Genomic DNA, 18,646 nt, shown 5'->3' on the forward strand with positions numbered 1-18,646 from the left:
TGCCCATGATCCATTAATATCTTTTCCTATTACAAAGAGGGTTATTTTAGTAGGCTTTGTTTTTTCTTTATAAACCCAAACAGAATTCAGTATTTACATACTGTGACCATTGTCTAGCTAGCATTGTGATACTATTCCATCCTCCAGCTTTATAAACGGGCCAGATGCTGTGCCAGATGCAGTAACAACTGGAGGTGTGCACTGAGTGCAGTGAAGGTTACTCTATGGCCTAATAAAGGGTAAGGGTATTCTCCTGGTTCTCAGATCATACTGTAATGGTCACATGGGCTCTCCTGACCTTTTTTATTTATATGTTTATATGACAGCACCTTGATCCTGTACCCAAGTGTTGGTGCTTGGTACTCTATTTTCTCTGTGCATGAACAAATATGTCAAATTGACACCTATATACCCACCCTACCCCTATAATTATTGAAGAGGTGCATGACCTAATAGCACACTGTACTTGATGCCTATGCATGTGACCGTAGTATCTATTAAACCCCTCAACCCTAAGTGTTGGTCCAGTCTAGTACTCACCAATGGCAGGCCGTTGATGCTGGAGAGCCCCTCCTGGTCCATGAGGTTGCGTGAGATGGTGATGGAGGGCAGCTCAAGGCTCTGAGGGGGGAACTGGGGGGTGAAGGGTCCCCTGTGCTGGAGAGGGTGCCCCGGGAAGGGGGAGTCCACATCCGATAGGCCCAGGCCAGACTCTGTCTCTGGAGGAGGGGTGATGGGAGGGATCTCAAACTCCTCGTCTCCCAGGCTGGGGGTGTGGAATGTCTAGAGAGCAGATAGGGAGAGGGAAGTACACGGTCATATCTTTTGATTGATGTTTGCGAATCAATACAGATCATGTGTACTGTAAAGGAAACTAGTAGTGAAAGTTGGCTGAGCGAGAAAAAGGAAGGAAAAGCACACACCCACATCAATGGATTAATTTATGAACAGTACTGTCGCTACAGTCCTAGATACTTTATAGTGACATTTAGCTAAAACTATCTGCAGATGTAGGATCTTAATTTGAGCTAGTTTTCTAAAGCAGGAAAATTATCCTGCAGCAACAGGACATGTGAATTATTATGTGGATTATAATTAATGGAAAAAATAGACAAATATGCACATCCAATTTATCAGGTGCAGGCCAGAAGAATGTATCAAAGAAAAAAGAAATGTCCACAACTCTGGTATGATCCCAATGATCATGTTACAGATGTAGGATCTTAATTTGATCACCCTGTTGTAGGAGAACTTTCCTGCAATGCAGGAAATGTTAAATGTGGAGTGTATTTGAGGTTTAAAAAAGGATTCCGAAGTTTGTAATTTCCACTTCAAAATTTCAGAGTAGATTTTTCCTTATGAAAAATGTATCAACCCCTACAAAAATGTCCATTAATTATAATCAAATGAAAAAAGGAATATCTGCAACTCTGCTATGCTCCCATGGGGATTTAATCAGACGCACAAAACAGACAACATTTCAATCCGAGTTGGAATCATTCTTATCTCTCATACCTGCATGAAGCCTTCCTTTCAGGGATTTATTGTTTAAAGGAGGAGAAGTTCGGTGGAGTGGTACTAACACTTGTCTATAACCATACAGAGATGTAACATTTCTTAAAACCGATTAAAGTCCACTCTGAGCAAAGTAAGGAGGGAAGAGGGGGAAAAAGCAACTACAAAAAAGTTAAGAAATCATGAGAGAGGAGAGGATACATGATAAAAGCCCTTTAATCTCAGGGATGGAGGATGTTGGGTCTGAAGTGGGAGAAAATACACGTCACAGAAACATGGGTTTAAAGAAAATGTTCTGAGAAATATTACGCTTGGCCAGAAGGGTTTCTCATTGTTCCCCTTGGTTGAACCCTTAAATCTGCTCATCAAACAGTCTAATCCCTCTGCCTGCAGAATTCAAGTTTTTGGTCACACTTAATTAGCTTATTTGGATTCTTGGAGATGGTACCAACTGCTCTGTTCACCGACTGCTGGTCTTGTCTTCATTGGCACATTCCTTAATCCACTCTGTAAAAGGCCAACGTATTCACATAGCGACCCACAATGACCACATCTGAGTTACATGCATATAGGACGCGCCACAATTGGATACAGCCACTACTAGCATGGCAGTGAAGATACTCTTTCCTCAATATCAAAGGTCTGAAGTCGAGTTGAAAAAAGTATTTCAGTTAGCTTTAGGTCAGTGTGTTGATATCAGTGTTAATACACTTTTTACCAGGACAAGCTTAGAGGGGAGGCAGAACAGAAGTCCATCAGCCTCTCTCTCTCTCTCTGTCTATTTCTCTCTCTCTTTCGATCTCTCTCTTACAGGCAATGAAAAAACCTAAGACAGTTGCAGCAGAGCGAATATGCCAGCTTAGTCCTTGATTAGAGAGTAGTAATGTTTCTGTTGCTTGCTTTGGCACACAGACACTTGAAACAAATTCATTGCCTACTCAGGGCAGCTGTCTTGACAAGCACTGATGAATTCCAGAGGCAGAGACAGCTAATAGAGTTGTATTTTCCTGTTCCCCTATTTTCAGACCACTTTTCTGATGCTTTCTGATGCTTGTTTCACAGCTGTTCAATCAGTCCTCCTTTCTGAAGAAGCCACTGCATGTTCATCACAGCTCTGGACTCTGGCTTAAGGCTTCCTCATGCTTCGGTTTTGCGGGCGCCTAGTAGAACTCAACTATGTGAACCAAACTAGTGTGCTCGCATACCTTCGACCTTTCCTTGAAAAGACATTCGCTTGAAAAATTTGAAAAAAATGGCAATAGTACTGGTTAGTCCATCTTGAGACGCCGTAACCAGTATAGAATTCCTCAAAATTAATCTCCTTTTTACGCTGCTGCTACTCTCTGTTTATCATATATGCATAGTCACTGTAAGTATACACTCATGTACATACTACCTCAATTGGGCCCACCAACCACTGCTCCCGCACATTGGCTAACCGGGCTGTCTGCATTGTGTCCCACCCACCACCCGCCAACCCCTCTTTTACACTACTGCTACTCTCTGTTCATCATATATGCATAGTCACTTTAACCATATCTACATGTACATACTACCTCAATCAGCCTGACTAACCGGTGTTTGTATGTAGCCTCGCTACTTTTATAGCCTCGCTACTGTATATAGCCTGTCTTTTTTCCTGATGTTTTTATTTCTTTACCTACCTATTGTTCACCTAATACCTTTTTTGCACTATTGGTTAGAGCCTGTAAGTAAGCATTTCACTGTAAGCTGAAAGGTGAATACCTGTTATATTCGGCGCACGTGACAAATAAACTTTGATTTGATTTAAGATTAATCTAAGATAACAAAAAAATAATCTTCCATTCATTTTGATGTTTTTGCCAAGGAGATCTTAGTCGCGCAACTTTACAACTAACTAGGATGTTTAGTTTAGTATTTCTCAAATGAAAAAATGTGCATGAAAACAAGTCGTCTATCGTTGAATGACAACAAACACTTCATTGAACAATCCCTACTGTTGACCAATTACAGACGAAGGGGGATAGATTTGGCTTGCCTCAATAAAAAATGATGTGTGTATGAACAGCCGAAAAAAAACCTAGCCGGAGGCCAAAACAAACAACATTTTCACAAAATGTCATCATAATATATGTATGAACTGTTTCTGTTGGGAAGCATGCGGACGGTTTTATACTGTCTGAGAAAAAAGGGTTCCAATAGGGTTATTTGGCTGTCCCCATAGGAGAACCCTTTTTGGTTCCTTGTAGAACTCTTTGTGGAAAAGGTCCTACATAGAACCCAAAAGGCTTTTACCTGGAACCAAAATGGGTTCTCCTATGGGGACAGGCAAAGAACCGTTTAAGGTTCTAGAAACAGTTGAAGTCTGAAGTTTACATACACACTTAGGTTGGAGTCATTAAAACTTGTTTTCCAACCACTCCCCAAATTTCTTGTTAACAAACTATAGTTTTGGCAAGTCAGTTAGGACATCTACTTTGTGCATGACACAAGTAATCTTTCCAACAATTGTTTACAGACAGATTATTTCACTTATAATTCACTGTATCACAATTCCAGTGGGTCAGAAGTTCACATACACTAAGTTGACTGTGCCTTTAAGCAGCTTGGAAAATTCCAGAAAGTGATGTCATGGCTTTAGAAGCTTCTGATAGGCTAATTGACATAATTTGAGTCAATTGGAGGTGTACCTGTGGATGTATTTCAAGGCCTACCTTCAAACTCAGTGCCTCTTTGCTTGACATCATGGGAAAATCAAAAGAAAAAAAGTCTGGTTCATCCTTGGGAGCAATTTCCAAACGCCTGAAGGTACCACGTTCATCTGTACAAACAATAGTACGCAAGTATAAACACCATGGAACAACGCAGCCGTCATACTGCTCAGGAAGGAGACATCTCTTAGAGATGAACGTACTTTGGTGCGAAAAGTGCAAATCACTCCTAGAACAACAGTAAAGGACCTTGTGAAGATGCTGGAGGAAACAGGTACAAAAGTATCTACATCCACAGTAAAACGAGTCCTATATTGACATAACCTGAAAGGCCAGCAAGGAAGAAGCCACTGCTCCAAAACCGCAATAAAAAAGCCAGACTGCGGTTTGCTACTGCACATGGGGACAAAGATCGCACTTTTTGGAGAAATGTCCTCTGGTCTGATGAAACAAAAATAGAACTGTTTGGCCATAATGACAATCGTTATGTTTGGAGGAAAAAGGGGGACGCTTGCAAGCTGAAGAACACCATCCCAACCGTGAAGCACGGGGTGGCAGCATCATGTTGGGGGGGTGCTTTGCTGCAGGAGGGACTGGTGCACTTCACAAAATAGATGGCATCATGAGAAGGAAAATTATGTGGATATGTTGAAGCAACATCTCAAGACATCAGTCAGGAAGTTAAAGCTTGGTCGCAAATGGGTCTTCCAAATGGACAATGACACCAAGCATACTTCCAAAGTTGTGGCAAAATGGCTTAAGGACAACAAAGGCAAGGTATTGGAATGGCCATCACAAAGCCCTGACCTCAATCCTATAGAAAATGTGTGGGCAGAACTGAAAAAGCGTGTGGAAGTGTGCGAGCAAGGAGGCCTACAAACCTGACTCAGCTACACCAGCTCTGTCAGGAGGAAGGGGACAAAATTCACCCAACTTATTGTGGGAAGCTTGTGGAAGGTTACCTGAAACATTTGACCCAAGTTAAACATTTTAAAGGCAATGCTACCAAATACTAATTGAGTGTATGTAAACTTCTGTCCCACTGGGAATGTGATGAAAGAAATAAAGCTGAAATAGATCACTCTCTCTACTATTATTCTGACATTTCGCATTCTTAAAATAAAGTGGTGATCCTAACTGACCTAAGGCAGGGAATTTGTACTAGGATTAAATGTCAGCAATTGTGAAAAACTGAGATTAAATGTATTTGGCTAAGGTATGTATACTTCCGACTTCAACTGTATATATTTTTTCTAAGAGTGTAGAGGAGAGCAGGATACATTGCAGAAAGATTTAAACAACCATGTACTGTGCTCTACTCGACTACTGCCATCTTATTTAATGTTAACGCCACCGAAAAACCACTGGAACATTTATTTTATTTTAAATAACTAGGCAAGTCAGTTAAGAAAAAAATCTTAACTGCCTTGTTCAGAACGGCAGATGTTTACCTTGTCAGCTCAGGGGTTTGATCTTGCAACCTTGCAACCGTTTGGTTACTAGTCCAATGCTCTAACCACTAGGCTACCTGCCGCCTAACATGTTTTGTCTCCGTGCCTAACAATGAAAACACAAAGTGTTTAAAACATAAATAGTGTAAAAAGGGAACTGTCATGACTCAACGGTGTAGAGCTACAGCCAGGGCCACATGGCAGTGATCAGGAGAGAACATCATCATCACAGGCTTCATTACCAATCTGAACCTGTCATTAGAGAAGAATGATGTGCAGTAAAAAGGGCCTCTCTGTTTGTTTGGCTGGTTTCACAAGCCTCAGAAGGATACTTTAGGGAAGGAAAAAAGGACATCGCCATTACATTAATTTGTATTACTCTCTGACCTTTTCATATGGGTACAACTTGCCAAGATCTGTGTGGAAGAAGCTAAACCAGGACAGTGAACAGAGCTGGATAGGGATGTTGGACCGTAGGCTGAGGCATTGTGGCCTGAATTATAGAGGCAAGCAGGATGAGGTTTGAGACAGCCTTCCCTTAGATGAAGGTGAGCAAAGGTGAGTTCCATTTTTATAGTAAAACAGAGCAAATGTGACTGTGACCTTCAAGATAAACAGATCTGCCCCTGGAGGGCAGGAATAGAGGACTGTTATTTTCCTAGTTTCTGATAAATAGTGTAATGGAGGGAGGGAGGGAGGGAGGGAGGGAGGGAGGGAGGGAGGGAGGAAGTGAGATCGCTATCAAAGACTGGTTGTATTCCTCATCTCCCGTCCATAATGATGATCCAAATTAACATCTGCACAAGTTGGGAGCTGAAAATTGAGACATGAAGTTAGCTAAGGCTCATCTGGGGTACGGAGGAAGTGTGTTAGCTGTCAGTGCAGGGCAGGCCTCTCTTCCTCAGGGGAGAGGTGCCAGACTAGGAGTGCTTCTCTGCCTGCCTGCCTGCCAGCCTGCCTGGCTGGATGGATGGCTGGTGGAGCCCAGAGAGTAACACACTGTTACAGCATTGCAGCATTACTGCCTGGTGTCACTTCACATAAAGCCTGGCTAATTCTGCACCAGGAGCAGCTTAGAAGGGCTCTGATCTCAGATTAAGAGATGCACAATCCACTTCCTTCACATCAGCAGCCTGGTTATCCATTTAAATTGTTATGAAAGCTCAGCACAGCCAAGTGCCAAGCAAACCAGATGCTGGCTTCATGTTTGTGTGTGTGTGTCCATGTCGGTCACTGTGTGTGTGTGTGTGTTGTGTGTGTAATGTGTTATGTGTGCCTGCATGTGTGACGGGCCGTTCCATGGGCAGGCGGAGGGTCCGATGGCATAGGGGGCAGAGCAGGGCTTGTAAGAGGGAGCTGAGGCCAGACCAGATCAATCCAGCATGTCTGGGCAGATGTATAGGGAATCTCCCAAGCAGCCACAGAGCCCCTAGTGCTGTATGATAGAGTGTGTTGTTAATACACAGGCAGCATTACGTGCATGGTGAAAAGGCCATTAGATGTATGACAAACACATTGGCTCACTGCTAAAGTGTTGACTATTGGAGCTAACAGGCAAGGATTATGGAAATGTTCAGGAAAAGCATGAGATGATTAATGGTTGAGTTTCAGATGCTTCTGATCTGATGTGTTTCTGTGAACCATCGAGGACTCCACTCTCTCTCATATTCCTTCTATCTAGAACATGTATGGTGTTCTCACTCCCAATATCGAAGACAGCAGCAAGAAAAAGCTTTTGAGGCAATATCGCCAGCCTTTCAATAAACTTCTGTAATCCAATTCACTGATGCAATAACCAAGACTTGTTAAAGGCAGAGCCATGCAATTACTGAATATAATAGGCCCCGGGATCAATAGAGCCAGGATTGAGACTCCAGTTTCCAACATCTAGCGAGGCAGCGGAGCATAAAGCTACTCAAATGATAACATCACGGTGGGCCCGCAATCAACATTTCAAATTTGTAACCATCTCAAATCCATTTCTACATAGATCATTACTCCTGTCTAATTTGATTGGAAGGGAGAAGTGATACCCACCGCTGAGTGGAATTGAATCCCGCTGTACAGTATCATGCTCTCTAAGGAGAGCAGTCAAGCCTCCCTGTTAGGATGGGTGTTTTAACAGGAGCACACCAAGGTCATCTTATCTCATTCTGTAAGTGCAGAAGGTAATAACACACCAGCCATCTACAGTAAATAGCCAATGTTATTTTATCTTTTGCATATGACGTTTTGGTTGATTTTGATACACCAGCCATCTACATATCCAACGTTATTTTATCTATTGGATTAGCATATTGGTTTATTTTGATACACTAGTCATCTACATATCCAATGTTATTTTATCTATTGGATTAGCATATTGGTTTATTTTGATACACTAGTCATCTACATATCCAATGTTATTTTATCTATTGGATAAGCATATTGTTTTATTTTGATACACCAGCCATCTACATATTCAATGTTATTTTATCTATTGGATAAGCATATTGGTTGATTTTGATACACTAGTCATCTAAGTATCTAATATTGTTTTATCTATTTGAATAAGCATATTGGCTAATTTAAAGATGTCCTCTGAGTTTGAGTATACCAGTGAGTAAATAGCCAGTAGTGTTTGTGTAGAGATGACTCAGTGTTCTGTATTATACAAGAGTTGCAAGAGAACTGGATGTTTTTTTTTTACAATTACCGTTAGCCTCAATTGTCTATGCAGAATGCAGTTGTATATATTTAGCTGCTGTCAAAGTCACTCATTCATCATGGAGCCAGATCCATTTTGGCTGGTGCTGGTACAGAAGCCTTCCCTTCCAGTGCACCCAGAGCCAAGGCCTGTCACATTAACTTGATTAATACAGCGTTACAGTAGAGAGAAATCTCATTTTAGTGTGAAATTACACAACTCAAAGTGGAAAGTCACTTAAATTTCTCCTCAGTTCAGGTTACAAGAAACAATACTTCACACACTCCAATCCTTTTTTTTCATTCGAAAAAATAAATAATCTGTGCTCTGCCTGTGGTTACACTCAGAATTTAAAAAATCTTTCTCTCTTTACATGTACATACGCACGCACGCACACACACACAAAAAGTGGGCTGAAGTACAATGCCATCTGCGCCGTAACACTGGAAACAGTTGTTCCTTTTGATAAAATGCAAATGAGCTGCTTGGCTATTCTATTAACTCTCCTGTCCTCCCCCTACCACCCGCCCACCAGCCCCCACCTAGCCAGTCCGGCTACACTGGGCTTTCACAGCCTGGGCTGAATGCTCTCTGAACAGCTTGTGATGGCGTGGCCTCGACTCGCCTCACCACAGAGGGCCTCGACCATAGAAGTAGAGTTACTAGATTGGGTTTTAAAAAAGCCCCTTTGACCATGGCACATTGAGTTGCATGAGGATGCCGGTTCTAGTAATTATATTTCTTTGGCTTCAGCAGCCCCTGGACATGGAGGATGGATGCACCTAGTTTGAGAAAATGTGTTGGCAAATGGAACATCTTCCTATATGACTCTATTAAGGCTTTGTAGTTGGGTCAGTCTGTGCAGTCCCTGCTGTACTGTAACTGCTTGACTGAGTAGCATCACCATTGAGGTAATGAGTTAAGAAACTATAGCTTTCTCAACCATGGAGAGAGATGAGATGTGTAACATTACAAAGGAATCTGTTTTCCTCTTCTCTATGGCAATACTGAGGTTGCTTAGTACATGGTTGAGAGAGCAGGCTAGATCATTCTCTCTTTAGAGAGCACCATGGTACACTAAACAGTATGAGATTGCCCTGTTTTGAACTACTGTGGATGGATGATGGGTATTTTTGGTGCACTTATCCCTAATGACAGGGCAGGAGAGAGGGTGGAGGTCGACTACACTGGTATATTTAGCACACTGTCGAATCCTCAGTCACCAACGCTCAGAGGGACATGAAATGTGAGTTTGGCAGCTCATCAGAAGTAGTCCCAAACCTTCTCTATGTGTCCTTACCATAACATACACAGATCATTCAGACACGTCTAAAGTCATGCCACATGACATTCAAGGCATTGGAACTGCCAGGCAAGACAGTGAGTGATGGCACGTGTTTCTCTTCAGGTTCCTTGATCATGTCTTGGAACACGAGGGAAAACAGGTGTTTACATCCCTAACTTTCTGACACCTCACCTTGGCTCACCTAGAGACATCACAAGTCTTTCAGAAGAGAGGGCTCTATATTGAACTTGACTAATCTTACTAAGTATGAAGCAATTTAACAGTAATACAACAAAGCCTTACTCGACGTTAAAAACAATTGTAGCCTATAATTTGCTATAGCTTGTATGCCAGTACACTGTCGGAAAAAATAGTAGTTATCTTTGACATCGTCATCTGATTCATTGACTTCCCTACATCTCCATTATTGGCCTTGACATGATCAGAACGTGGAGAAGGGTCAGAACGTGGAGAAGGGTCAGAATGTGGAGAAGGGATCAGAACGTGGAGAAGAGATCAGAACGTGGAGAAGAGATCAAATCAAATCAAATCAAATCAAATTTTATTAGTCACATACACATGGTTAGCAGATGTTAATGCGAGTGTAGCGAAATGCTTGTGCTTCTAGTTCCGACAATGCAGTAATAACCAACAGTAATCTAACCTAACAATTCCACACTACTACCTTACACACACACACAAGTGTAAAGGGATAAAGAATATGTACATAAAGATATATGAATGAGTGGTGGTACAGAACGGCATGGCAGATGCAGTAGATGGTATAGAGTACGGTATATACGTATGAGATGAGTACTGTAGGGTATGTAAACATAAAGTGGCATAGTTTAAAGTGGCTAGTGGTACATGTATTGCATAAAGATGGCAAGATGCAGTAGATGATATAGAGTACAGTATATATACATATGAGATGGGTAATGTAGGGTATGTAAACATAGTATTAAGTGGCATTGCTTAAAGTGGCTAGTGGTACATTTTTACATAATTTCCATCAATTCCCATTTTTAAAGTGGCTGGAGTTGAGTCAGTATGTTGGCAGCGGCCGCTAAATGTTAGTGGTGGCTGTTTAACAGTCTGATGGCCTTGAGATAGAAGCTGTTTTTCAGTCTCTCGGTCCCTGCTTTGATGCACCTGTACTGACCTCGCCTTCTGGATGATAGCGGGGTGAACAGGCAGTGGCTTGGGTGGTTGTTGTCCTTGATGATCTTTATGGCCTTCCTGTGACATCGGGTGGTGTAGGTGTCCTGGAGGGCAGGTAGTTTGCCCCTGGTGATGCGTTCTGCAGACCTCACTACCCTCTGGAGAGCCTTACGGTTGTGGGCGGAGCAGTTGCCGTACCAGGCGGTGATACAGCCCGACAGGATGCTCTCGATTGTGCATCTGTAGAAGTTTGTGAGTGCTTTTGGTGACAAGCCGAATTTCTTCAGCCTCCTGAGGTTGAAGAGGCGCTGCTGCGCCTTCTTCACAACGCTGTCTGTGTGGGTGGACCAATTCAGTTTGTCTGTGATGTGTACACCGAGGAACTTAAAACTTTCCACCTTCTCCACTACTGACCCGTCGATGTGGATAGGGGGGTGCTCCCTCTGCTGTTTCCTGAAGTCCACAATCATCTCCTTTGTTTTGTTGACGTTGAGTATGAGGTTATTTTCCTGACACCACACTCCGAGGGCCCTCACCTCCTCCCTGTAGGCCGTCTCGTCGTTGTTGGTGATCAAGCCTACCACTGTAGTGTCATCCGCAAACTTGATGATTGAGTTGGAGGCGTGCATGGCCACGCAGTCGTGGGTGAACAGGGAGTACAGGAGAGGGCTCAGAACGCACCCTTGTGGGGCCCCAGTGTTGAGGATCAGCGGGGTGGAGATGTTGTTACCTACCCTCACCACCTGGGGGCGGCCCGTCAGGAAGTCCAGGACCCAGTTGCACAGGGCGGGGTCGAGACCCAGGGTCTCGAGCTTGATGACGAGTTTGGAGGGTACTATGGTGTTAAATGCTGAGCTGTAATCGATGAACAGCATTCTCACATGGGTATTCCTCTTGTCCAGATGGGTTAGGGCAGTGTGCAGTGTGGTTGCGATTGCGTCGTCTGTGGACCTATTGGGTCGGTAAGCAAATTGGAGTGGGTCTAGGGTGTCCGGTAGGGTGGAGGTGATATGGTCCTTGACTAGTCTCTCAAAGCACTTCATGATGACGGAAGTGAGTGCTACGGGGCGGTAGTCGTTTAGCTCAGTTACCTTAGCTTTCTTGGGAACAGGAACAATGGTGGCCCTCTTGAAGCATGTGGGAACAGCAGACTGGGATAAGGATTGATTGAATATGTCCGTAAACACACCAGCCAGCTGGTCTGCGCATGCTCTGAGGACGCGGCTGGGAATGCCGTCTGGGCCTGCAGCCTTGCGAGGGTTAACACGTTTAAATGTTTTACTCACCTCGGCTGCAGTGAAGGAGAGCCCGCAGGTTTTGGTAGGGGGCCGTGTCAGTGGCACTGTATTGTCCTCAAAGCGGGCAAAAAAGTTGTTTAGCCTGTCTGGGAGCAAGACATCCTGGTCCTCGACGGGGCTGGTTTTCTTTTTGTAATCCGTGATTGACTGTAGACCCTGCCACATACCTCTTGTGTCTGAGCTGTTGAATTTCGACTCGATTTTGTCTCTGTACTGAGACTTAGCCTGTTTGATTGCCTTGCGGAGAGAATAGCTACACTGTTTGTATTCGGTCATGCTTCCGGTCACCTTGCCCTGGTTAAAAGCAGTGGTTCGCGCTTTCAGTTTCACGCGAATGCTGCCGTCAATCCACGGTTTCTGGTTTGGGAATGTTTTTATCGTTGCTGTGGGTACGACATCGTCAATGCACTTCCTAATGAACTCGCTCACCGAATCAGCATATTCGTCAATATTGTTGTTGGACGCGATGCGGAACATATTCCAATCCGCGTGATCGAAGCAGTCTTGAAGCGTGGATTCAGATTGGTCGGACCAGCGTTGAACAGACCTGAGCGCGGGAGCTTGTTGTTTGAGTTTTTGTTTGTAGGCTGGAATCAACAAAATGGAGTCGTGGTCAGCTTTTCCGAAAGGGGGGCGGGGGAGGGCCTTATAAGCGTCGCGGAAATTAGTATAACAATGGTCTAGTGTTTTTCCAGCCCTGGTAGCACAATCGATATGCTGATAGAATTTAGGGAGTTTTGTTTTTAGATTAGCCTTGTTAAAATCCCCAGCTACGATGAATGCAGCCTCAGGGTGTGTGGTTTCCAGTTTACAAAGAGTCAGATAAAGTTCGTTCAGGGCCATCGATGTGTCTGCTTGGGGGGGAATGTATACGGCTGTGATTATGATTGACGAGAATTCCCTTGGTAGATAATGCGGTCGACATTTGATTGTGAGGAGTTCTAGATCAGGTGAACAGAACGACTTGAGTTCTTGTGTGTTGTTATGATGATCACACCACTTCTCGTTAATCATAAGGCATACCCCCCCGCCCCTCTTCTTACCGGAAAGATGTTTGTTTCTGTCGGCGCGATGCATGAAGAAACCAGCTGGCTGCACCGACTCCGTTAGCGTCCCTTGAGTTAGCCATGTTTCCGTGAAGCAGAGCACGTTGCAATCCCTGATGTCTCTCTGGAATGCTACCCGTGCTCGGATTTCATCAACCTTATTGTCAAGAGACTGGACATTGGCGAGTAGTATGCTAGGGAGTGGAGCGCGATGTGCCCGTCTCCGAAGCCTGACCACGAGACCGCCACGTTTTCCCCTTTTTCGGCGTCGCACAGGGTCGCCGGCTGGGATCAGATCCATTGTATTGTGTGGAAGGCAAAACACTGGATCCGTTTCGGGAAAGTCATATTCCTGGTAGGAACGATGATGAGTTGACGTTAATCGTATATTCAGTAGTTCCTCCCGACTGTATGTAATGAAACCTAAGATTACCCGGGGTACCGATGTAAGAAATAACACGTAAAAAAACAAAATACTGCATATTTTCCAAGGAACATGAAGCGAGGCAGCCATCTCTTTTCGGCGCCGAAACAGGAAAAGCGTGGATCAGGATCAGAACGTGGAGAAGGGATCAGAACGTGGAGAAGGGTCAGAACGTGGAGAAGGGTCAGAATGTGGAGAAGGGATCAGAACGTGGAGAAGAGATCAGAACGTGGAGAAGGGATAGTTGAGGAAAGTGGAGAAGGGATCAGAACGTGGAGAAGGGATAGTTGAGGAAAGTGGAGAAGGGATACTTACATCACCACCACCAGCGACATCTGCCATGTTCATGTAGTTGTTGTTGTTGGCAAACTGCAAGAGAAGAGAACAGATCATCATTATACCTCTGGCCTCGTACCAAGATGATGTCAAATCAGTGTCACAGAGATATTTCCTTTTACAGATCCATTCAATTAGTGTCACTTGCGTTTACGTTTTTCACATTTATGTGTTGAGTTTAGTCCTAGTTGTTTCTGCTTGGGTGAGTAATTTCTGCCACATTGCTCTATTGTCACGTAGTAGAAAGATGTCTTTCGAGAGGTTATAGCCAATTCACTGCAAGGTAATGAAAATCTGAGCCGGCTATTCATGCCTTATGGGATGGTAATTAAGCACGGGTTTGCATCACAAAGCAAAGTATCAAGATGTTCTGGCAGGTTATTAACTTCAAGTAACCCAAGGGAGGAGGATACTGCCAAGGAACAAAAACAAGATGGTGGGAGAGTACCAATAGGACATGGAGCAGTTGTGGTTTTTTGGATTGGTGAAAGGCAAGCATGAGTGGAGGGGGTAAGTGTAGCTAGATGAGCTATTAAAAAATATGTCCTTTAGTTTAGTTAAGAAATAGCAACAGCGCTGTGTTTTGCGTTCATGACGAGCCCCCTAAACCCACACACACAGCCCTCCTAGCAAAATGGCTGCCACTTCCTTTCTTCTGAGACACAAGCGTGCTGACAGGTAGGAACAATGGGACACAGAATGAAGAATTATGCACTAGCAGCTGGGCCCTAGAGCACAATGCACCTCTCTGTGACCAGGCTAGAGCAGCAGCACAAACCCCAGCCTACACCGGGCAGGGAGGAAGAGGGGAAGAAGTTTGTGTCTTCATGAGTCCTCCCTCTGTGAGACACTTTCCCCATTTGCACAAAGCACTGGAATAATCTAATTTTGTGTATTTATTTCAAAGTCATTCTAGTGAAACATTATGAATGTGGAACAACTCAAATATAGAGGGAGAGAAAAAATGGTTTCTTATCTTTAGCGGAAGCCAAACAATAGTGGAAACAAATTAAGATCAGAGCGAGATGAGAAGTGCATAAATTTATTTTCCACTCCTTTGTTTTTTTCACCCCTTGTTTTCTTGTGAGTGGTTAGTATGCGAATGTAATTACCAAAAGAACTGCGGCTAATCAACTGTGAATGGTATCCATTAATTAGCCTATGCCTTGGAGAGAGAGCGTGTAGAATCAGAAGTAATGTTAACAGTGTAATGCACCAATGAGAAGGGAAGCCACAAGCCCCACTAGCAGTTGGCAGAGCAGGTGGTTTGATACATTCAACACAACCCGTTTGAAGACCTCTTTACCTGGAGCTGTCCCACTGAACTGCATCTGAGCTGAGCACTCAAACACACACACACACACGCCACAGAGAGTTGCAGATAACCTCAACTGTGAAACATCTGTCAATAAGGAGTGGTCCTCCCTTCCCCCCTCTGTACTTTCAGACCTGACATGGCCAGAGTACATCAGGCATTCTGAGGAGCACAAACACACACACACACACACAGACACACACACACACACACACACACACACACACACACACACACACACACACACACACACACACACACACACACACACACACACACACACACACACACACACACACACACACACACACACACACACACACACACACACACACACACACACACAGACACACACACACGTCTGGCATTCTGAGCAGCACTCTGCTAGTAATTAACCTCAACGCAGCCTGGGCTTATCTGTGAAGTGTTACACTGTCCCCTTCTTCTTTTAGATTACAAATGGAACACAGGCAACATTGTGTTGATGTGGGGAGAGATAGGAGGGTTTTGTGTAGTGCTACCTCTTCCTAACCCCCCTGGGTTTTTTACTGGTGAGTGAAACGTTAGGTGGTGAACAAACAATAGCTCTGGAACCAAGAGAACTCTCTGAACATTCTGGAAAATTGAGAGGGAACATAAGGATCTAAGGAGGTGAATACATCATTTTGTTGTTATTGTGGGCTTTCTAATGGCAAGAACTGATGCGGAGGTAGGCTATGTCTTCCCAGAGCATGCAGGCAGATTTGAGTGGGTTGGTTGTCAGTGTTTAGTTAATCATTAACGTCATCAACATCCAACCGTTTCCCAATGCAATTACTACCTGCAATATACAGATGGAGGATCTTAATTTGATCACTCTTTTGTTGCTGAATATTTTTCTGTGCCGCAGAAAATGCAGATGAGCTCCGTGATCTACATAAATTCACTGAAAACCCGCACTAACAAGCGGTTATATTGACAGTATTCCACTTTTCATGTAGCTTCATTCAGACCAGCTAATAGCCTAACCACTGATCAAGCAACATTATGGAATAAACATTAAAATCCTGTTGCACAGGATTATTTTGCTGCGACAATACAGGTCACATTAAGATCCTATATCTGTAAACTACCGCCTCTGTGGTGTGTGCTCCCAACACATGGTGAATTTATACCTCAATAATACTGTATGTACATACAGTATCAGAGAACAAATCCATGTAAATACAAACACCATGCTCTAAGGTGAGACAATAGGAAAACAAACAACAACAATTGATGCTGGCCTGAGTTCCAGTAAATTAGCTTCAGAGAAAACACCGCAATAAGGAAAGTATTGTGAAACTGCCCCGTTTCCATGAGGTGTGTTTTATTGTGCTTCCAGTTCCAGGGCCCAGTTCTCTCCTCTGAGAACTATACTGTATCCCAAATGGCACCCTATGCCCTATGTAGTGCACTAATTTTGATCAAAACCCTATGGGCCCTGGTCAAGAGCAGTGCACTATAAAAGGAACAGGGTGCCATTTGGGACACATCCTAGTCTCTCACCAACACCATTGGAAATGGTCCCCAGCCTCCAGTATCAATCTTGACCATTAAGAGCTTTACCCTACCGTGGCAGTCGCTTGGCCACATCCTCAGTGGACAGCGAGTAGCAACACGATCGGATCTTGTTATTATTATATTGTTGCTCCCAATTAATCTTTGTGGAACGCCGGCGTTTAATGTTCATGTTTCACGGCCGGCCCTGAGTCAAATGCCAGATGAAATTAAGTGTGATTGGAAGGACTGTGCAGCTGACGGCAGAGCCTGCACTAAAATGGGTCAGAGCAGACAATGAGCGCTCTGTAATTAAAATGATGAGATGAGCAGGATGGATGAACAAACTCTGCCTGCTACAGCCCTCGTTAGGACAAAACCAAACCACGCTATTTTACACGGGAAGCTTTTTGACAGCAGTGAAATCTGCCACTGGTGGAACTAAGATTGTCTGGGGTATTATCACCTGAACATGACAGAGTAAATGTTACAGAAATGTTATCATGGGGTGTTCTTACAGGAACCAGGGAACTGGGGGTGAAAAATCTGTAGGAACATAAGAGCACAGCAGCAACAGGCCAGGCAAACATGTTACTAAGCATTAGACAGCCCTGCACATCCAAGCTCCAAGCTCAGCATGTTTGGAAAAACAAGTGATGTCTCTCTTTCCCTCTCCCAATCTCTCTCTCACTCTCTCTATCTCCTATAGGCTCTATCTGGCAGAGGGGAACAAGCAGCAGTAGAGTAGAGTAGAGCTTTAAAATATCCTTGGGATAGAAGGCTTTTATTAACAGAGTGGATCCATGGCCAAAGGAGCTCTGTGTAACACGAGCCTCGACGGTGTGAGAGAGACAGAAACGGCAGAGAAAACACACTGACTGACCGGCCATCTACCTAGTGTGTTCACTCCCAGCCACTTCCTCTCTATCTGCACCAGCAGCAAATTTCTTTCTTCAATAAATGTTTCAGAGAAAAGAGAATTAAAGAGCTTACATGATCCTGATCCTGCCGTGAAAAGACTAAATGCTGTACTGTCGGGGAAAACACTCAGAGAGACAGAAAAGCATTAAGCTTTCCTCACAGTGAATCAGATGAAGAGATTAATTTAATTTCTCTCTGTGTTTTGAGGAGGGAAAGAATACCCAATATTTTTCCATTGGCAGTCTTCTCTCACATTATAGTGCTATGATGAGCTCTTGTGAGAGCTGGAAGAGGAGGAGGGGAGATGGTGGCTCTTTACATCTTCATTTGCTGAGATGCATTTGCTTTCTCCATGTACTGTAAATACCATAGTAGTTCATCGGTTTGTTTTTATTTGGCAAGACTTTCCACCCAGTAACTTGCATTAGGATCTTTTACTTCACATTTTCCTGTATCCATATATATTTACAAACTGATATTCTCCACAAGCAGGTACATTTGATAACCCTGGTAATGCCATTGTATGACTAATACCAGTGTCATTTCAATATCTTCTAACCATAGTTCAAGAATATTTGTATGAAAGTATGTCAGATTGGAAATAAGCTGTTGGCAGCAATTATACCAAACACTATTATTTCAACCCCAGGGCAAACACATCTTCATTTGCTGAGTGTGACCCCATCTATATGACCCCATCTAACCCCCAGTATGAGGTAGGAACCAAATGGATCATATCAGTAAACATGGGAAGGACAAGTTAGACCCACAATTATGCCTTGAGAGCCTCTGTTGGCCAACTGTCATATGATGATGCACATAAATGTCAGCTTGGACTGTTGTGCTGGTTTGGTCACCATACAGTCCAGATTCACAAGAGCATGAACAGAGAGCAAAGTCATCGAAAACATAATTTTATAAGAATAAATCAAGTAATTCTTTCCGCTTAAGTCTTGGAGTGTAAAATTACATACTAAATTGAATACAAAGGCTCTAG

General features: G+C 43.6%; 1 protein-coding gene across 1 annotated transcript in view; it reads right to left on the reverse strand.

Moving 5' to 3' along the window:
• LOC139562960 (TOX high mobility group box family member 3-like) overlaps positions 1-18,646 on the reverse strand; it is a 62,238-nt gene that overhangs the window by 12,476 nt on the left and 31,116 nt on the right. The window contains exons 2-3 of the mRNA XM_071381162.1: positions 13,875-13,928; positions 541-783 (exon numbers count right to left, since the gene is read on the reverse strand). Of these exons, the coding sequence (XP_071237263.1) occupies positions 541-783; positions 13,875-13,928 (297 nt within the window). The remainder of the gene's footprint in view (positions 1-540; positions 784-13,874; positions 13,929-18,646) is intronic.

This window comes from Salvelinus alpinus, chromosome 33, assembly GCF_045679555.1.
Source record: "Salvelinus alpinus chromosome 33, SLU_Salpinus.1, whole genome shotgun sequence".
Taxonomy (NCBI): domain Eukaryota; kingdom Metazoa; phylum Chordata; class Actinopteri; order Salmoniformes; family Salmonidae; genus Salvelinus; species Salvelinus alpinus.